Source organism: Medicago sativa, chromosome 3, assembly GCF_051527215.1.
Source record: "Medicago sativa cultivar Bolivia chromosome 3, Bolivia_mono, whole genome shotgun sequence".
Taxonomy (NCBI): Eukaryota; Viridiplantae; Streptophyta; class Magnoliopsida; order Fabales; family Fabaceae; genus Medicago; species Medicago sativa.
The window spans coordinates 102,609,133-102,630,888 of NC_140751.1; the positions used below are offsets into that span (position 1 = coordinate 102,609,133).

General features: G+C 34.9%; 4 protein-coding genes and 1 pseudogene across 4 annotated transcripts; 2 read left to right on the plus strand and 3 right to left on the minus strand.

The window, feature by feature from the left end:
• Positions 1-1,101: 1,101 nt before the first annotated feature.
• On the plus strand, positions 1,102-3,245 carry LOC146943127 (Photosystem II reaction center PsbP family protein). The gene is made up of 10 exons (XM_085757203.1): positions 1,102-1,185; positions 1,274-1,328; positions 1,483-1,592; positions 1,698-1,763; positions 1,869-1,949; positions 2,032-2,114; positions 2,211-2,286; positions 2,501-2,619; positions 2,772-2,816; positions 2,984-3,245. Exons 1-10 carry the CDS (start codon positions 1,122-1,124, stop codon positions 3,008-3,010), a joined length of 726 nt encoding a protein of 241 aa, XP_085613329.1. The 5' UTR covers positions 1,102-1,121; the 3' UTR covers positions 3,011-3,245.
• Positions 3,246-4,165: 920 nt separating this feature from the next.
• SWI3B (switch subunit 3) lies at positions 4,166-6,831 on the minus strand. The gene is made up of 5 exons (XM_085757204.1): positions 6,201-6,831; positions 5,441-5,860; positions 4,997-5,132; positions 4,674-4,804; positions 4,166-4,578 (listed from the first exon to the last, which is right to left on the minus strand). The coding sequence occupies exons 1-5, from the start codon at positions 6,786-6,788 to the stop codon at positions 4,402-4,404; spliced, it is 1,452 nt and encodes a 483-aa protein (XP_085613330.1). The 5' UTR covers positions 6,789-6,831; the 3' UTR covers positions 4,166-4,401.
• A 1,000-nt stretch (positions 6,832-7,831) lies between these two features.
• On the minus strand, positions 7,832-13,325 carry LOC146943129 (uncharacterized). The gene is made up of 8 exons (XM_085757246.1): positions 12,456-13,325; positions 12,002-12,128; positions 11,713-11,842; positions 11,151-11,187; positions 10,819-11,059; positions 9,651-9,752; positions 9,472-9,569; positions 7,832-8,384 (listed from the first exon to the last, which is right to left on the minus strand). The coding sequence occupies exons 1-6, from the start codon at positions 12,675-12,677 to the stop codon at positions 9,664-9,666; spliced, it is 846 nt and encodes a 281-aa protein (XP_085613372.1). The 5' UTR covers positions 12,678-13,325; the 3' UTR covers positions 7,832-8,384; positions 9,472-9,569; positions 9,651-9,663.
• Positions 13,326-15,838: 2,513 nt separating this feature from the next.
• LOC146943130 (subtilisin-like protease) lies at positions 15,839-20,563 on the plus strand. Its single transcript, XM_085757205.1, has 3 exons — positions 15,839-16,214; positions 16,303-16,368; positions 20,286-20,563. Exons 1-2 carry the CDS (start codon positions 15,972-15,974, stop codon positions 16,363-16,365), a joined length of 306 nt encoding a protein of 101 aa, XP_085613331.1. The 5' UTR covers positions 15,839-15,971; the 3' UTR covers positions 16,366-16,368; positions 20,286-20,563.
• Positions 18,305-19,518, minus strand: LOC146943131 (uncharacterized; annotated as a pseudogene).
• Positions 20,564-21,756: the final 1,193 nt, after the last annotated feature.

Consider the following 21,756-nt stretch of genomic DNA (forward strand, 5'->3'; position numbering starts at 1 on the left):
TTGATCTCACGCTAAAACACAATCTTCCAAGAATGTGAAACCAAACACTTCATCTTAAGCAAAGATGTCGTACTTACATGTCTAAGACATATGGTATAACATCTTGATATAATATCTTGTTTTAACAAAATGCAGTCAACACAATACAAAACTCAACGGTAAGTGTAACTCAATTGATGATCATAAGTGAGATTACGTGTAAAGATCGGGGCTTGGGCCCATATCCCCCACTTCTTCACACATAAAGTGTGTAATCTATCCACTGGTTACTCAACTAAAAAACAAATTACTTACCATTGACATAAATCCATTTTTTAAAATATGTTTTTGATCTTTTTTTTTTGTCATGTAGTCTAGTGACTGAAGCTCACATATTTAAATATGAAGAAGTGGAGTCTCCAATATTTGAACCCGAGCCCCTGCATGTATTATGTAATGTTCATACCAACTGAGCTAAATTCACTGGGAGATGTTTTTTTTTTTTATATCTTTTTAACTGTATCAATTTTATTTTTAGTTTTTCTAAGTGCCCGTTTGGTTCAGCTTTGAATATAATTGATTATGAGAGAATTGATTCTGTTGATTCTGACAGAATTGATTCTGAGAGAATTGATTTATGTTTGGATACAATTATGTAGAATTGATTAAACAAAATGATTTATGTTTGGATGCAATTATGTAGAATTGCTTTTGAATGTATAATTACTAAAATAGACATAGCTAAAGGAGAATTGATAAAGAATGAGAATTGATAAAAGGCAATAAAGTAAAATAACGTGTTGTAATAATAAAATATACAAACCTATACACGTTGTTCAAGGAGAATTGATTCTAGAAAAGCTAGAAGCTAGGATTTGTAGCTTCATGGAGAATTGCTTTTGGAGGACAAAAGCAATTCTGAAAAGCTGAACCAAACACGTTGTTTTTGGCTAGAATTGCTTTTGGCACTGTGGAGAATTGATTTTGAGCTAGAATTGCTTCTCAGAAGCCAAACCAAACAGGCCCAAATATTTCTTTCAAATTTTGGTCCTGTTTTCTCTATGGAGCATACAAGTGTAATTAAACAGATAATAAAGGAACCGAAGGATGAGAGGAGAGAGAGAGAAGCTGATCTTAAAGGAATGGCATCCATTTCATGGTTCAGCTGTCTACACATCCGACCAACTGCCACTGCCGGCGACAAAGGTCCTTCACCACTCACCTTCCTCATTTGTATACTAAATTTGCATACTGTTCAATATTTCTAATGGATTTGCGTAAGTTTTTTGTTCAGGTTTATCATCTCCCATAACCGTGGAACATCATAAAACAAGACCACAAAATTTACTGTAAGAAAAGAGTAACGTTTACTTCTCAATTTCCATTATTTCTTGTGCCTCATCATGCTTAAACATTGAACTTAAACATCTATATTATTACTATTATTAATATAATAAAGAATATTATGCTTAATAATATTATGAACATATGTGTTTTTATCAGCTCATCCTCACAAGAAGGACTTGCGGTTAATAGAAGACAACTGATTCTTTACACATCCACCGCAGCAATTGCAGCTTCATCTACTGACTCAAATGCATTGGCACTCAATGGTGATTAATTTTTACTTTTTTTTTTTAAAAAACTTTGTATTGTTACTACTACATCGGAAATGGTAAGTATCATAGCTTGTTTTTTAATTTAAACGTGTGTCGCAGATGTGACTGAGGATTTCAGTATCTACACTGATGATGAGAACAAGTTCAAGATAGATATTCCACAAGGTGAATTTAATTGAAAGTTTGGAAGCAAAACTATATATACATTCAAATTCAATTCAATAGCTTAACTTGAATTATGTACTTTTTTGTTTTAATGATTTGGATCAGAGTGGCAAATTGGAACAGGAGAATCTGCAGGGTTCAAATCATTAACTGCTTTCTACCCAAAAGAGCAATCTAATTCCAATGGTATAATCAAACTCAAATAATTTGTTTCTTCATCAGTTACAAATTGCAATATAAACTAATTAATATTGATATGTTGCTGCAGTGAGCGTTGTGATCACAGGAGTGGGTCCAGATTTCACTAAGATGGAATCATTCGGCAAAGTTGAAGAATTTGCTGACACTCTGGTGTCATTTCTTGATCAGATTCATAACTATTATTTGCTGGTTTTTCTTGCTACCAGATTCATAACTATTTTGCTTAATATATTATGAATATGACAGGTTAGTGGGTTGGACAGAAGCTGGAAAAAACCACCTGGTGTGGCTGCTAAACTCATAGATTGTAAATCATCTAAAGGTGCATACTTTTACTCTTATATGTCATTGAAAGCTGCTGCATTACATTGCAGTACATGTTATAAGGTTGCAACTGTAAGGGAAAGAAAATATGTTATAGGTGACATATAGTTCTAATGTATTCTTAATGAGACAGAGAGAGACTTCTCAAAACTGAAATTATGGGTTGAATTTTGAAGTTCTAACTGCTAGTTTGCCTTGAAAAAACGGTTCAGGATTTTATTTCATTGAGTATACACTGCAAAGTCCTGGTGAGGGTCGCAAACATCTATATTCAGCTATTGGGATGTTAACAAATGGCTGGTATAACAGACTGTATACAGTGACAGGACAGGTACTATTCGATATACTGCAGTGTCTGTGTGTGTCAGGTTTCAATCTAGAGCTAAATGTTCGTTAGTCTAATGGCTATTGTCATTTCATATATCTACCAAAAAATAATGTTGCTTAGTAATGACTCTTATCTTGTTTCCTGCCTACATGCAGTATGGGGAAGAGGAAACAGACAAGTATGCTTCCAAAATTCAGAAGGTTAACTTCTTTTCATGGTTGACATATTAAAATATTTGACAGAACAAAGGTTCTGATACTCAAAGATATTCATTCTGGCATTTGGTTTATGCAATACAGCATAGTTCATTGAAGTAGGTTCTATTTTATGTACTGAAACTCATTCAGCTTCCACTTGAAATTTGCAGGCAGTTCGATCGTTTAAGTTCATATAAAGAAATGTTCGCGACGAGAGAAATTTTTTCTTTGCTTTCTTTCATGGGATCCCTCATGATGTTTTCATTACATTATTTCCATGCTAGAAATGTTTGTCAAAATCCTAAAAGTATGATATTTACTATGACATTTCCTTCAAAACTGATAAACCAAAACAGTATAAATGCATAGCACTAATTGATGTAATGGATAAGATATTTTGAAGTGAATACAAGTACCTTCGGTTAAACATTACCCTTGTGGTTTGTTGCTTACGGAAAATGGATAGGAAAGAATGATGAAAAAGGAAGGAAAAAAAAAAAAAAGAGAAAGTAGGATCGTTTTATATATAGTTTTGAATTTTGAAGGAAAAAAGGGGGAAAAGGGATTACTCCATCCGTCAGGGATGCGTTTACAGAGGTACTTACAAATCATCCATCAAGAAGATCCTACATCGCAACGTAAGTTGAATCCACAGTCTTAAGATGAATCAACTCATTACCAACCGAGTCAACATTCAATAGCTTAATTTTAATGATATTAGTAACTATGAAAAAGATATGTACTCCCTCCAGTCTCGAATATAAGAAAATATTCATTCTTCAGGTTCATTAAATAAAAGATGTATTTGATTTATATTATAGACCAGATACATCATTTATTGAATAAACATTATGAAATAATCTTTTCGGAGACCAAAAGTATTTATTTTCTCCTTGTTTGTCGGATGAATAGATGAAAAGAAAGCAAATGTATTATTCTTCAAGTTGATCTGAATGTCATTTTAATCTAATGACAGCTCAGTAAATGAACAAGGTAGTCAAGCCATTTCCCTGGAAATAACCCAAGCATATGTGGAAAAGCAAGTGATAGTGTGGCATCGGACATTGACATGCTGCAGTTTTACATCGATTGCTCTAAAACTACTTTCTAATGACTTAAAATTTGTTTTTAAATGTGTATTTTGTGATTAGTGATGCAACTTCATTTCAATTTTGATATAAATAATCAGTTCTTCGAGATTAAAAAACACCCTCCTCAAACAAAAGTAATAATGTATACATAAGTTTTCAAAGTTCCTTGACAGATATAGTAGTACGAGGTTTGCAACTAGAAGATTTTCCTTATTTCATTACCCCTACTTTTACCCTTGGGGGTGGGAGGGTAGATAAATGTGGCCTAAGCAAAATATATTTGAAACTTTCATACCGTTTCTAGGCAGAAATGTGCTAGCAAGTTGACAATATATAATGAAACGCCTACAGTTGATATGAGATATTGCTATTATAATATTGAACAACACTTCAGTGATTTCGCAAGAAAAGCAAACGGAGTGCAGACTAATTAAAAAGGAAAATTGAATGCACTCAGCTAAACCTAAGATCAATAGTTAACTAAGACTTGTCAGTCATCAATTCCTTTTTACATGATTGCCTTCTCCGGTCGTTGGTGCAGATGTTTTACGAAATAAAAGATTGAGCTGATCAAGGAAAAACAAACTCTTCGTTTGCTCCAACTGCTGGCGTTCTTTTTCCATTAGCACGTCTAAATCCTCAAAATTGATAAGCTTGTCCTGGATATTTTTCATCTATAGAGCCAACATCCAATATTCAGCAAAGATTATTAAACTAATAAGTACAAACACCATCAAATAAAACACTAAATCGCTAACACATGACAGACCTGAACTTCTGTAACCTCAGAAATTGCTTTTTCCACGTCTGATTCTTCCTTCTCAAGCTGTAAATTTGCACGCAATAAAGATCCTTGGATAGAATCTGAAGCATTACCACCATTGGATGCAACAGCAGCATCTGCATGAAACGCCATTTCTAATGAGAAAATCCGAGTTTAAAGATTTCCGGAACCATTCAAACTAATGAAGTGTACACGATGAACATTGGTTCATCCATTTCGAGATAAACCCTATTAAGATATATGACAGATTGACAGCTTAAATTCATTCAAATCCTATAATCTTAGCCCAGGTTATATGTCATTCTCACCTTGCTGCAATGTATTCCTCGGAAATGACCGGTAATTAATTCTAGTTGATTTGTAAACATTGGACAAACTTGTCAGAGCAGCTTGAGCCGCAGCTTGTGCAACCTCCGTCCCTGCCAAAGCAGAAAGGAAAGCAGCCTGCAATAATTTGAACAAATAAATTGTTAAGACACAAGAACTTGAAAGAAATCATTTGTCATTCAACAAGGGACTGGCTATAATCAATTTCAAAAGACCGTGTCAGAGACAGTCATTAACAACCAACTACTAAGAATTAAGACAGCGATTCCAGAACAATTGGAATTTGATTCGGTATCATGTTCCTTTAATGCTACACGTAATCAAATGAAGTTTCATTTTTTCCCCAAACATTATAACACACAAATGTAATCAATAACAATAAACAATTCAAAGAAAACAAGGATAATTTTAAGCCAAGAAAGAACCTGAGCCATGATAGGATTGCTAGCATCCGCAAGAGGTGTGAGACACATTCTCTTACTAGATTTATCCGACGCAACAGTTTCGGATTCACATTCAGCATCAACGGGAGGCTTCAACTGATCAGAACCATCATCAATGCGAGGAGCAGACTCGGAGTGTTGATAATGCAGAAACTGATCACCAAAAGGAAGCTCTAAAAAACGAGCAACACATTCCTTGTCGGTCCTACCAACAACTTGATGAGCAACCCTCTTCCAATCATCACCGAAATTCGTAATAGCTTCAAGAAGATTCAGTGTTTCCTTCTCAGTCCATTCATTTTTTGTCTCCTCACTTATCTCCACTCTCTTGAATTCTGTATTACTCATACCAATTCGATAATTTCCACGAATAAAACACCTCGCACACAACGTCATATTATTCTGCACCGAAATTCACATTTCAAATTATGGAATTAGTTTAATTTCAATACACTCTCAGCATAAAAGTTTTACACAGTCAAAAAAATCACAGCCAATCATATATGTATTTAATGGTGATAAATTGAGTTTTACACTGTCATCCGCTAAGAAACCATCAATCTGCCATGTCATACAACTAATTTTAAAATATTTTCATGATTTGGCGGAATACAAAGTTTTTTGGATGTCAGTGTAAAATTATTTTACTATTTTACATCATCAATGCATCTTCTGTTTTCTCTTAAAAAAATACGAGAATCACAATTGATTGAAAGTGTAAAAAATCTTTAACTAAACTGACCTTCTCACAGGCAAAGCAAGCCATGACACAGAGATTTTTGCAGCCACTACAGATTCTCTTAGCTTCTTTGACAGGCGCCGGAGAAGGAGATTCTGCGGAATTCGATGCTGCGTCGGGTTTGGTGTCTTTATCTTCCCATTTGAGAGGTTTACTGAGCGAAGAAGAAGGATGATAATTGATTAAACCCCAAGCTTCAAGAAAATCAAAGACTCTTCGAATCGAACCAACGTCACCGACTAGGGTTTTGCGAACATCGGTGAATGTGATTTTCCTGTTAGGATTGAATCTGAAAAACTTGACGATGGAGTTTCTGTAGTATTTGTAAACCCTAGGGTTCTTGGAAGATTCGGGAATGTTACGGATTTCGCATTCGTGAATGGAATCCCATGAGAACCATCTTGAGTGGCTAGGGACTAGTATTAAGTTGGCGTCGCTAGAGGTTTTGGGTTCTGGTAATGGGACTTCAGGTTTCGCCACCGGAGGCGGCGGTGGTGGGTTCGAGGGAGGCGGAGTAGTAGTCGGAGGTTGAGGTGTTCCGGTGGCGGAAGACGGAGGCACGACGGTTCTGTTTGGGGTTGAGGTCGCCATTCGTTTACACTTGTCCGGTTTCAGTCGATACTTTAATTTTTACAGACAAGTGATACTCAATATTTTTTATTTATTCGAAGTAATACTCAATATTTATTTATATTGCCTATAATGTTAAAATAAAATTCAATATTAATTTGAAGTTTCAACCCTTTACTTTTAAAATACGGTAAAAATATTGTTTTTTTTTCCTGTAAATATTTTAATTTTTTTGTTTTAGTCCTCTTTAAAATTTTCCTTCAACTTTTAGTCCCAAAAGATTCAGATTTATACTTTTGGTCATTGTTTTTAACTCAGATCATGTGTACAATTCAAAATTTTTAAATGAGTAATTGCAAAAATGTTTAGAATCTCTCAAAAAAAATGTTTTTTTAACAAAGTATGAATTTTGTGTTGAAAATATAAAAATTCATATATTATATTCATGTTTTTGTTGAAAAATTCTAATATTTATCGAGAAATTCTTATCATATTCTAAACATAACTGCAAAAAAAAAAAATCAAAATTTTGAATGATGTATATGAGTTGACTTAAAAATAGAGATAAAAAATGAATGATGGAAAAGTATTGGAGGACTAAAAGTTTGAAGAATTTTTTTTGATAAAATTCAATTTACCAAAATATCTTTAACCTATACCAAAATTTCAAAACACACCAATTATTGAGGAAAATTATTAAGGGTGTTTTTTTTTTTTTTTAAGGAATTAAGGGTGTTAGCAGGTGGAGTTGGGTTGAATTTGATATTTGATTAACTCTAATAAAAGCATAGTAGTACATATTATCTAAAATAAAAGTCCAAAATCATAATTCAATATCATGATACATGTAGAAATTGATGATTAGGGAATCAATCCTACAGTTGCGGCCAATCCATCATGGCATAACAATTGCTTTGTGATACAACCAACCAGCGGTACAAACTAATCCAATTTGTGATTACAGGACCACAGTGCGTGATTACCGTGACCAACTCCATCAATGATTAAAAAGCAATTGAAGTGTTGATGAGAAAAATCAGACAAATAGAATTTAACGACATACATTGACGAGAAAGTTGAAAATGAATTGATTGAAGATAATGTTGACATGTGACTAGTGTTTAATGATGGTAATACTATAAACATTACACTTTCAATCTTTTCTAATGGAATATACTGACGGGTCTACCCTGCATTAACGGCAGGTTCTTCATAAAATCATAAAATTACAACTGTCTTGTGGTAAAACCTATGATAACTACTATGCACAAAAATCACATTCAATGTGATGGACCATCCATCGTCACACAATTCACTAACATTGATGACACCTATCTACAAACCCAATGCTGGACAAGACTACAAAGAATCATATTTTGATTCAAGACTTGATTTTCTTTTTACACAAGTTTATTCCTAAATGGCTGCCAGAAACCGATTCTGATAGCCATTGTTCCAATACTAATGCCACTCTTCCTGAGTACGAGTAGTATTGGGTATAAATACAGTAGTAGTGTAAACATCCAAATGGAATAAGCAGCCTACACGTTCGATTTTCCTTTGCCATCTGGAGCAGACTCAGACACAACTTGGTGAGCATATGACTATATATATGACCTGCAGTACACGTCAAAAATTTTGTTAAAAACTAAATTCTGTTTCCAATACCTTACAACATTTTCAACTTCATACAAACAAAGAACAATCCTCTTAGGAATAGACTTCCAATACTTGCTGAGAAAAAAACATAACCTTTTTTACATGCATCTGCAAACAGAAAGCAATAAAAGGATCAAGGATTCAAAAATCTAATATAGCATATATCTGATTTCACATCTGTAACAAAGGCTATATTATTCTATTGCAACATCCTATGTAACTTTTAAGACACAAAATGTTAAATTGCATGTCAAAAAACTTGCACGGTTAATTACTCTCATCATCTTGACAGAACCTAAAATTCACCTTTGAATATCTTCTAACTACTATTCTATTGACATCATGTACAGCAGGAAATAAGCCAGTGTGAGTAGAGGTTTGCTTGTGCATTTTTAACTTGGTTCATGGCTCGCTCCTATTAGATTTGAGTTCATCTTTCAAGCTTATTATTTTGGGCTTGCTTTAAGAGCTCAATTAAATTTAACTAAGGGTCATGCTAACAATTATGGAACCCATAAAAGGAAATTGTGACTTTGAAATACAAGTCAAACATTTGTTTAGTCATAAATACACAATGCTCTATGCAAAAGTTTCTTCTTTTGACTCCTTAAACAATGTCCTAAGGGCACTTGTTAGCATTTTTCTTCAACTAAATAGGGCTACACAAGTTATATGGCCAAACAGATTTTAAGAAAGTTCAAAATTCCATCATAATTTTATGCACAAAAAGTGTATTTCCTAAAATAACGTGACTAAATATATATACCTATATATGATAATTAACATGAAGTAAATATTAAATAGCAACACCATTTCATGATGCTATCTGTATTATTAATAAATATACGACAAATTTGAACATAACAAACCAGCTCGCCAACTTGAGGACTCACTACAGCGTGTGAATGAGCATGCTCACTTCAATTGCTCACTGGCTCGGCTTATTGAGCCAAATAACGAGTCATGACTTATGAGCTGCTCATGTGCAAAACTTAACTCATTTACACTCCTATCATCAAGACTGTGTATAACATAGCAACAATACCTCTAGAATGCAAAATAAATACTTGCAAGGCTAGATTAGAAGCCCGCCACTCAAGTAGCAGTTCCACTGCTCTTAGTCCTGCTGCAAACTAAGGATATCTGCAACAGGGATAGATTAAAAATATAAGTACATGATATACGTAGAGACATGCACTGTAGGATGCTTGGTGAATAGCCCACCTTAATCGTCCCCTCAACCATCTGTTTGGTCAGGACCGCTACCTTGCATAAACTGAGGAGAAACAATAAATTGTGGTTGGCCTGGAACTGGTGCAGCAATTCCTGAAAATCAAATACTTACGAATCACACCTATTTGCACAGAATTTAAAGTTTTGTGCTAAATAATAATCAATAGATTTTAATGACTTGCTCTATATGCAATCTTACAACACTGTACATATAAAACGAATCTCCATTCTTTACAGACTAGCTACTTTCCTGTTGATCAGAACTTCAATTACCTATATTTTTTAATTAAATAAACCCAACCTTCTATCATATATTACAAAACCCTTAATTTTGTACATAAATTTAGGGTTTGACAACTGAAATTGCCTACATATGTCGTATCATTCATTAATCTCATTTATTTATATACCAACAGCTGATAAGTGTATGTGATCTGGCCAATCAATGCTTGTTAAGAATTGAAGGTTATTTGCTAATATGTTTTCAAATGAATGTTAATTCCAATATATATGGGCTTTTGTTTCTCAAAGAATATCCACCAAAGATGGCTGTTCATAAACAAAAAGGGAGCATTTGTTTCAGAAATAAAAAAATAAAATATAAATTCCCGGGAATAGAGGATGGGAAAAAGGAATTCCTGTGTTTGGTAGGAAGGAACAAAAATAATATGCCTAGGAATAAATAATACCGAGGAATCTACTTAACCCATGTTCTAGTAAATTTTTTTTTTTTTGGTCAGGTAGCCTAGTGGCTAGAATTCACCTTATAAGGTGAATAAGTGGGGTGTCCGAGGTTCGAAACCCGGCCCCTGCATATAATAATGCATTGTCCTACCAACTGAGCTATGCTCACGGGACATGTTCTAGTCATTTTTATTCACATGGGAGAGGGGTGGGAAAATTCTATTACCAGGAATGGAAAACCCACGTTCAGAGCAAAACACATTTTACCAGTGTGTTCCCCACGTTCTGATAAATTATTTAATGTAACGGTTTCCTTTTTTGTGAGTAATGAGGCTTAAGGTCTATCAATGTAATGGTTCATTTCTTTGAAAAAATCCTAGGAATAAAATTATCATTATTGTTTTCCTGGGAAAGTTATTCCAAAGGAATGGCCCGAGTCACAAGTGGAAATTCTTTCTTGGACAGAGGACTGTACCGCTAGGATATGGGACTTGAATGGCAGGCACGGGTGAAGTTGTTATTGCATTAACATTGGACCCACCATAGGGCACAATCTGATGACCTGGTACTGTATAACCCTGCATTGCTGTATAACCATGACCGCCAGGAACAGCTTGACCCAATTGTCCATAAGGATAAATAGTTGTATTCATCGCACCAGGCACACCATATATCTGAAGGTACTGTTGTTGACCAGCATAAGGGTTGTACATACCCTATTGGACACGGTAGAAGTTGAAAAGGTCAGCATTTCACAAATAATAGACATTTATCCTAAGCCAAATAAAAAAAAAAAACTGATATGACCTGTGGGTATACGTATTCAGGTCCATATGCCGTATACCTGAAAAGATAAAACAACCAAATATAATGTTGAAAAGATCACCTCTAAAGCATGATTCTGGCGTGATACATTTAGATGCACAATGCAGATGTGGTTAGGAACACCTTACCCACATGGAGACTAATATTAAATGGTCATTAGTTTATTACATCCAATTGACATAGGTTTTCCATATACAGTGGACCAGTGATTACGCCCCACTTAGTGAGATAAGGCTTGGTTGTTGTTGTTGTTGTAGTGGACCAGTGATTACCAAATCTCGGGATTTTCATCTCCTAACTAACTACTAATCAAGTACTTGCAAGAATATGTTGTATAGGTCTAGTTGACCTCATCACTGACATATACCAGTCAAAAAAACACGATAACTGGGTTCAAAAAGAGTTATGTAACTGCTAAAATAAGCATGGACACAAAGAACCATAACACAGGAAAGGCAAGAGCATTATTATTATTAGCAGATTGACGGTGAAAATAATCTTCAAATCCAGTTTTTGCAATAGTGTGCAACAGCATCCCACTCACCCATAAGGAGGATAAACCATTCCCTGTTGATAGCCATAGGAAAGTGGTTGTTGGTAGCCATAACCTCCAACGTAGGCACCACGGGCTGGTTGCAAACTTCCAACATAAGGAGATGGTGGTCTTACCCGTCCTATAAAAGATAAGAAGAAATCAAAAAATAGAAGCAATGTATATTCTATGTAGGAAGAGTATTCTGGAAACTTCAAGTTGCAGCAGACTGCTATGCATATCAAAGAATAATATAACATCACTTGAGAATAAACTCATTTGTTAAGAAATAATAGCATACCATATGAGATTGGGGGTCCACGTGGACGACCATGCGAAGCCAAGTTACAATTAGCCCTTCTACCATCAATAACAGGACTTGGATCAGCACAGGCTCTCCTAGCAGCCTCTGGATCACGGAAAGTCACCTATACCCTCCAATTCCATGCATATAAGATAGAAACCAAGTCATTCTATAGTAAATAAAAAAATGCAACCATATGCTAGTATGATCAACACGGTAGCACCGGCACTTCTGATCTGATGAGAGGTGTGTCAAGTGTCCAATAGGGTCCGACACATAGATATATATGTGATTCCATGTCATCATTTTCTCAAATTACAATGTTCAACAATGTTTTGGTAATAAAATGAGTTATAGCCTTATATGATAGAATATAAACAAAGAAAGAAATAGGGTAGTAATAGTAATGTCAACAACTAATAAATGAATTGATAAAAGCAAAGATGCTCACAAAACCGTAGCCTTTGGATCGTCCGGTGTTCTTATCAGTGATGACGACGGCTTCAAGAATATCTCCAAATTGTTCAAAGTAACGGCGCATAGTTTCACTCTGAGTCTCCCATGCCAATCCACCAACGAAGACTTTAGTATAAGTAGTATCTCCAAAAGGAGAATTCAACAATTGAAACCCAGAACTCGAACTTGATCCTGAACTTGGACCCTGGTATGCCATTAATCACACTATTCTTCTTCTTCTTCTTCTTCTTCTTCACTTCCACACGCACCCACGGTTAACAAATTAAAACAAAAATATAAACACACGAATTATTAAGCGAAAAGGAAAAAAAGAAAAAAGAAACACGAGACAGTAGGTGCGTGTGGATGAGTGAGAGAGAATCAGAGGAAATAGAAGAAGGTGAGAGTGATGAGGGTAACCTAATAATAATAATAATAATTAATAGTAACAACGAATTAAAAAGTTTTAATTATAAATTGAAGGAAAAAAAGGGAAGAAATTGTAAACCCTAGAAAAGAGAAAGGTCGGTGGTGGAAAAGAGAGAGTTATTTATTGGAGTGAGAAGGGTGTGTGTGGGGTTGAAAAAAATAAAAAAGGTGGTGATGATAATTGGAATTTGGAATAGAATGGTCACAAAGAACAGAATAGAAGAATACTTTGTAGTAGTATACACAACAGTGTAAGAGAAAGAAAGAAAAAAAAGAGAAAACGAAAAAGGAAATTTTGGTGATCAATTATGGTTGTTGATGATGATGATGATTGACAGGGTGGAGAAAGAGAAGAGAAGGAGAAGAAGGAAAGTGAAGGAAGTTATTCATTTTGATCTTAATTCTATTTTTGCATTCTTTTGGATTTTGGATGCGTGTCGTGTGTACGTAACAGTTATTATGTAATCAACTAAAAACAAAATATACTTAGTATTGAATACGAACAGGAGCAAGTAACGGCGATAAAAGGAACCAACGGAACGGGAAAACAAAATTATAAATAAAAATAAAAAATAAAAATAGTAAAGGCAGGCCAGGCCAAGACACAGTTGTTGTGTTTTTGAGAGTTCTCATTTCTTAACCCAACCGGACAGCCTGCCACTCTGGTCACTGTGGACCCACTCACGCCCTTCGTGTGGGGATACATTGTGGTGGGTATCATTCATCAACCACAATGTCACAAGTGTACAAACAAACAAAACAACCATTCGAAAGAGAAGAAAACCACTTGTAATATTGTGGTTGGTCAATCTCACAAATACCATGAACCACAATGTCACCCAAGTATTATACCTTGTTTCATTTATTTTTATTGAGTGAATAGGCAAAAATTCTGAAAATGTAACATTCCTAAAAAAGTCTCCTGGCATTTAAGAGATTTTAAATGCCTCTTCAAAATTGTCAAACGTTAGTCAATTACCCTCTCGTTTGTTGTGGTTGTTAAACCCTACGAGTGACCGTTAACCGTACACGTGGACAAGACGTTATGTCACATCACAAGGGTAGTTGATTTTTTTTTTTGTCTAACTTTTTTTATTTTCATTTTGTCTAAAATCCATGTGATTATAAAATTGGTAAGTACCTCCTCAAATTTAACACTTGTCTGCAAATATCTCCTCAAATTTAAAATTTATGTAGCAAAAACCTCTCTCAAATTTAAAACGTATGCGCAAATATCTCCTCAAATTTAATAAGAGTATTATAGGTACTAGAGCTGGAAAACAAATTGTTGAGCATTGGTAAATTAATGGAATAAGGGCTTTCAGTTCTATTTCAACATGCAAAGTGCAAGGTGTTTTGTCCCGATAGAGGTTTCATAATGCAAACTAAGATGTCTTCAAACAGAATGTTAGTTAGCATTGCATGAGACATTTCAGCAAGTTGCATATCTGTTTAAGCACGATTAAAGAAGAAATTGTGAAGCTTTGGCATTGCAGATATGAGCATTTGCGTTTCAAAGGCTTAAAGCTCCGTGTCAGAAGCAAAAATATTAATGGCTTATCACATAACAAGTCTCCCTTGTAGTTGTGTAGAAAATATTTGGTTACATAGATCCATTTCAAAGAAAAGCACTTGGAGAACTGCACAATTTTTTTCATTTACTAGTTCTATTTTTATGGGACCATTAAGTTGGTGTCTAACAACAAAAAGCAGTGCTTGATCCTTTTCACCATGACTTATATTGAAAAAAAATTGGGTCTTTTTTTGGTAGAAAAGTCAGATGCATTTGCCTTTTGGATTGTTGAAAAGAGGAACAGGCTACAACTAATTTGCTACTGCAACCAACTCATAAGCCAAATTCATTTTTGGTGGCAAGCCTCTATGAAGATTTAATTTTCATTTCACAACAAAAAGTTTCTGGCTTGCTCTCTTGTTGCATTTGCAGGGGTAGACTTCCATCATTTAACTAACAGCGATCCACCATTAACACTTTTCGTAGAACTATTTTCAAACCTCCCTCAAATATTTTTTAAACAAGATGAGAGTAAAGTATAAAAAAAAATCCTAAATTGCAAAGGCGGAGTCTTTTTTTTTTTTTTTTTTTTTTTACTTTTACAAAAGCTATTTTCATATTTCGCTATTACATTAGTTATTTGAGATATTTTTTAAAATTAATTAATTTTAAAATATTTTTTTACATAATAAAATTTAGGTAGCTTGGGCTTAGCAGTGTCAGAGAGGTGTTTACAGAGGTACTTATAAATCATCCACTGAGGAGATCCTATGTCTACAACGTAAGTTGAATCCGCAACTTTGAGATGAGTCAACTCATTACCAACCGAGTCAACATTTAACAACTTAATTTTAATGATATTAGTAACTATGAAAAAAATATGTACAATAGGAGAAACTCTTGCATAGTCTCAAACCCAACACTAGACATTTAGACACATTCAATCCAATAAATATTTGTTAGAACAAAAATATTTGTCAATTAAAGATAGAGAGAAAAAGTGCATCACATACAACAATAAAAAAGCCCTAATGTTCTCTTGTTCAAATGTTCTTCGTTGTTGCTCGAGTAGCATAGACAACATGTCAGAGATCCCAACACAATCTCTTGTTTTGCAACGAGTTAAATTTTTGATACGATAAGGCTGCATGAAATCAAAATGAAGCTCTTACACGCCTTCGACGCATGTTAAACTCTCTCCTACGAGTCGTTGCATGTGTCACAACATTGTTTTTCCAACCGTCGCACAAATCTACGAACAATTCAATGACACACTCAAACGACGAAATGAAATTACTGAAGAAAAAGAAAATCTAAATCTATATCAAAATCACTTTTTTATTTAGATGGAAAACTAGAGTGAAAAAGATGAATTGACACATTTACCCTTGTGTGGCACACCCTACTTTTTTTACTTGTGTGCTAGGAGGATTGTTGTTTAACGAAACGAAAGGGTCGGTTGTAGTATTTTTGATGTTCCCTTGCACACATACTGTCAAACACAATAAGACCAGAGTTTGAGTCTTCAATCGTTCGTTCGTTCGTCAAACTATACTATACTCTTCTTCAATGGCGAGTAACTGGAGAAGAACACTCGGCAACGCAAGGTCGTTCGTGAACAATTCGATGGGTGGTCTGAGAGGAGGAAGCAACCTCGCTTCTTGGGTTGTCGCCGGAACCCTAGCTTATTATCTTTGGATCAAACCTGATCAAGATCTCAAACGCGAACAACAAGCTAAAGCTGCTATTGCTGCTTCCTCTGATGATCCTTTTCGCTATGTTGAAACTCGAAAACCTGTTCCTGATCCTCAAGTTCGTTCCTCTTTCTTACTTACCACTTTTACTTCCTTTTCTTTTTCTCTATTATTATTCTTTTTTTAATTTTCAATTTTAATTTCAGGTTACTGGTTTGATATATGGAAACAACAACAACAAAGACAAATCATTTAGGGCAGATGATTAGCTTGTAAGTTTCTTGCCTAATTACTTAATCATGTGCTGAGATTTCTAATCCGAGTATAATGATTGTACACCAACAATGTATATACGTCCGTTATTATTTCACCAACTTGACACGTTGTAATTAAGTTTTTCTAGAAGTAATACTATGTCGTGGCAAAATAGTGAAATTTGATCGGGGGGGTACATGTAAACCTAATTTACATTGTTGGTGTATAGTTATTAAATTACTTTATATATTGTACGGCGATATGCTAATGTGATGATGTAATGATATGCTAATATTCTGATATGCCTATTTTTAAAATGTAAGATATTATAGACCTAGGATTGTGTTTGGATATGCATAAAAAGGTTCATTGAGTATCACAAATTTGCTTGGATATTTAGTTCTTAGATTTTTCGTCGTAAAACTAGAGCATGGTTTTGGTTGGATGCATTTGGGTTTGGAATTTGAGAAAAACACAACTGAAAGAAATTACAAGTATTGCAACAAACATAATTGTTAGAGGAGAAAAACATGAATATCAAATGAAGAGTCATGTTTTAAAATTGTCCTAAATGAAGCCTAAACACTTGTGATTATAACATAAATGAGCGCGTAAAAAATCCGTCTTTCCAAAACAGTGTGTTTCAATAAGTCAAATATTAAATAATGGCGTAAACAAAACAGTCCTTTACATATTAGTTAGGAAAGCAAAACGGTGCGTTTACATTAGTGAGGAAATCCAAACGCAGCGTTCCGCGTGTTTAAAAATGATAGGGTTTTCAGTTTCTCGAAACCAGGTCGCAGAAGTCCAACCCAAGTCAGTACGTGCTGTTTGTCTCTTCTTGCTCGAAACGAACATAAGGCTTTACGATCCTTCTCAGAAATCGTAATCTTGACCACGAAGTTCCCTTTTGGTGGTCTTGCTTGAATTGCAGCACGATTCCATGGGGCTATATGATAGGATGGTAAGATTCTACGTGCTAGCACTCAATCCCGACTAAATTGCTTGTGATTATAACAAAAAAGCATAGAGAGATATCTTTCTCTTATCCATATTAAAATATATTTTAATTTCCTTTTAAACGTCCCATGAATATATTTTTCCCTAATCAATGTCAAAATGTCGCGAAATCCCATTAATTTATTGAAAATATGTCTCAAGTCTTGACTCTATTCAAAAGATCAAAGAAGCGGTTCTATGGATGTTTGCAAGGGAGAGAGAGTGGGGAGAAGTTGATTTTAAAGTGAAAGGGGTAGAGGGAAAAGTTGGTCCGCAAGTGAGAATGAGTGAGGGGATGTTGCGTGACCGTGACGTCTCTGGTATATGGCAGTGGGTTGTAGGAGTGGTTTGCAATTGCTTCTTCTAGATAATGAGCGCGTAAAAAATCCAGCCTTCCAAAACAGTGTGTTTCAACCAGTCAAATAATAAACAACGACATAAGCAAAACAGTCCTTTACATATTAGCTAGTAAAGCAAAACGGTGCGTTTAGATTAGTGAGGAAATCCAAACGCAGCGGAACGTGTTTAAAAAAATAGGGTTTTCGGTTTCTCGAAACCAGGTTGCAAAGCTCAACTCAAGTCGGTCTGTGCCGTTCGTCTCTTCTCGCTTGAAACACACGTAAAGCTTTATGATTCTTCTTAGAAATCGCGATCTTGACCACGAAACTCCCTTCCGGCGGTCTTGCTTGAATCACAACACAATTCCATGGGGGTAGATTATAGGATGGTAAGATCCTACATGCTACTATGCTAGCACTCCATCCTGACTACATTGCTTGTGATTATAACAAAAAACCAGAGACATGTCTTTCTCTTATCCACATTAAAAAAATATATTAATTTCCTTTTAAACATGCAATGAATATACTTTTCCTTAATCAATGTCAAAATGCCGCGGAATACCTTTAATTTATTTAAAATATGTCTCAAATCTTGACTCTACTCATTAGCTTACTATTTACCGTGCCACAATCCTCTTTGCAAAGTTTTTGGGGAGGAGGCATAATCTTGCTTATGCACCTTCTTCACTTGTGAGCTTTCTATTTGGCTCGTATAAGGAACTGCAGACCAGCCACTCTCAGACCACAGAATATGATGTGTGTCGAAAGCAGGAGCCTGATGCCGATTTCCTTGTCAGATGACCAAACTCTTATATCTCCTGTCCAACTTCTCTGTTTCTGTCTGTACCTTCTTTGGAGATTCAACCATTCCAATTCCATCATCATGGTATTCACCAACACAATGCCTTTCTTCCATTCCAGTAGTTTCCTCATTGCCATCATTACTCAAACCTAATTCTTCATTAGTTCGCATTGAAACTTGCTTCACAATTCTTCTCTCCAAGGTTATAATTAACCTCTATATAACATAGGAGCTCATAACTTCATCCATATCTTCATCATCATCGTCATCTTGCTCTATAACTAGTTCGGGAAGCACGTGATTGTGAACATAAGATTTTGGATCAAGCTCTTGACTAACTCCAGAAACAGAAGAACACGGGGGACTGAATTTCAATACGAATTGGATTCAACACTAATTGTTTCTGGGGGGATGGGGGATGTGACTCTTCTTGAGTACCCATAATCCTGATATTGGAAATCAAATGATTGACTTGGTGCCATTAGAAAAAAAACGTTCACTTGGTCTCTTTTGTTTAATTGGGTGCTCCTCATGCATCACAATGGATGAGTTCCATTTACACGAGACTTCAATTGGCCTGAGCTTTGAGGTAAAATCTTATAGTACCATGTCATCACTGACCCGCTGGCCGGAGATGGCTCAGCTCCTTGTAGCTCAGCCCCGATGATGAATTCAACTTCAATTTTGCTTTGAATGGGAACCTAAATCCGAACCAAAAAATGGCTGTAAAACATGCCATTTTTCGCCGGAATCCTAAACACCCGCAAACTTCGGGTTCTGCCGGAGAAGCAAAGTCGGCTGCTTGAAAATTTCCCCACAGAAAGAATCAGACCTGGGGAATTTGTGCGTGAGGTGGCTCCTAGGTGGATCTCCAAAGACGCCGGCAAAGTCATAGGCGTCCATCTTTTTGCCTCGGAGACACCGTTGTTGAAGATGGATTCCCGTGTCCGTGAAGATGACTGGTCCTCTATGGATCACTGGCGATGAAGCGCAGACATTAATCCCATCCGCATTCTCCATGACTCGTCAATTACCCAGTGAGTGATCACTTCTTCCCCGTTCCCACTGACCGGAAAATTCACCCCCTCATCATGCAATGCAACAAACAATATAGATATTAACACAATATTAGGTAGTGAACAATCATAATAATTACTAGTACCTTGAACAAGTTCTTCTAAAAGAAAGGACATCAACACAACGTACCAAACAAAATTTAAAAATGAATTATTTCATTGCAAGATAAGAGATAGTTAAAGATGTAAAGAATCACGAGTTTTTTTCTGGAAAAACAAAAGAGCCTCATTCAGATGCGTTGAAAGAGTCCAAAGTCCAAACCGTATTGTCTCAAGTTGCACTCTAAACTCTAAAGCATCCTATCTGTATTAGAATCATACCATTTTTTAAATATAAAAGTGGCTTGGATACTCTATGGATATGTGTGGGTGAAGTATCGAAGAATTGGTATCGTATTGGATGTGTCCTTTATGGATACATGAAGGGATTGCATGTATGAATACTTCATTGTTAGACGTTTTTAATATAAAAGTGGCTCGGATACTTTATCGATATGTATAGGTGAAGTATCAAAGAATATTGGTACCGTATTGGATATGTGTCCTTTATGGATACATGAAGGGATTGCATATATGAATGCATGCTTCATGGCCAATATGTTTATTTTTCTTGTATTTGGGTTTGTGATTGCTTGATTATTTGGGTTTTAATGCTCTGATATTAGAGGCATAAATATATCGATTTATTGATTCATTTATGATGATGTTCTTGGCAGGAATCAAAATGGAAACAATCAACAGGGAGACTTATATTATTTTTGGATACAGGGTCAGTTTCAACTTGTTTTTGCTCTCCCTTAGCAGGAATCAAAATACTGTATTACTATTAAGGATATAGTAAATTAAGTTTTGTTTTGTTTTACATAGCAGCAGTGCCCTCCCTTCAAATGTTATAGTGTAATTTCTTGAGTTTTGAGAATGACTGTTGGTAACAACCCATATCCTTCAGGAAATATGTTATTAATAATTAATAAAATCCTGCCATTATAATCCACTATTACTTATGAATCTATGTTTGGGATTGGTTCATGGCGATTGTTGAAGTTAAATAAAAATATTGCGTTAGTAGCTCTGTTTGTTACAAATTAACAATCACGTGAGCTTCAAACTCTGTGTATTTTCTTAAAAATCCACGAAACTCACATTTGATGACAATCATTCCCATGATTCTCTCTGAATTTTATGCTCACAAGTCGGAACGTGCTTTTTGTCATTTTAAGATAATAAGCTTATTGCATGCCAATGCTATTTGGTTTCCTATGTTCTCCAAATCGGAAATCTCAGACATTTTATCCCCACCCCGTTTGAAATTAAATTAACTGGGTAGAAGAGTTTTCGTATGAATAAACCAACAATTTTGTCTTTTAAACTGCCCCCTTTTCTCTGTCCAATTTAATCTCTAAAATATGTAAAATTAATAACTAGTTTATAAAGCATATGTAATCTGTCAATTTTGTCTCTAAAATATATGAAAATTTGGCATGTTAGTCCCCGAGAAGCAATAACATCACCAATGTGAGTATCTTAGAGTGTTTCATAGGAAGGTGAACCCTTACCTTATATTTTCTTCTCATTGGAGGAACAAAATGTTGGGTTTTATTTAAATAAAAAAATAAAAATAATTATAATATAACAATTTGAGTTTATTATAAAAATTAAAAATCAAACACGAGACAAATGTTTGTGATGAAAGAGTTTGGTTAATTTATTTTTAATATCGTCAAAAGAAAAATGAAAACAATACTACCTCTAAAAGATCTTTATAATACACTAACCGTAAACACTCAAATTTCACACTTCAATTTTATTCAAATTGTTTCCGTAGAAACAAGTCACTTAAGAAGTCTTTGAAGCGTACACATTTTACCCAATTGTTTTATACAAAGCACCCATTGATCAATTTCAACATCAAGTTTACAAAAGCAAGCATGATTCAGTTGTGTTCTCATTCGGTGTTCAATCCATGAAAATAAAATAAAGAACAAATAAATATTTATCACCCATAATTATATATAAAAAAAATACATGACAATTATTTGTCACCGATACATAAAAAAAGCACATGATAAATATCTGTCACTAATAAGTATAAAAAATACGAGTAAAATATTTATCATTGATACATAAGGAGTGAGACAAAAAAAAAAAAAAAAGAAGACATTTTATTATAAAAAAACACGAGACAAC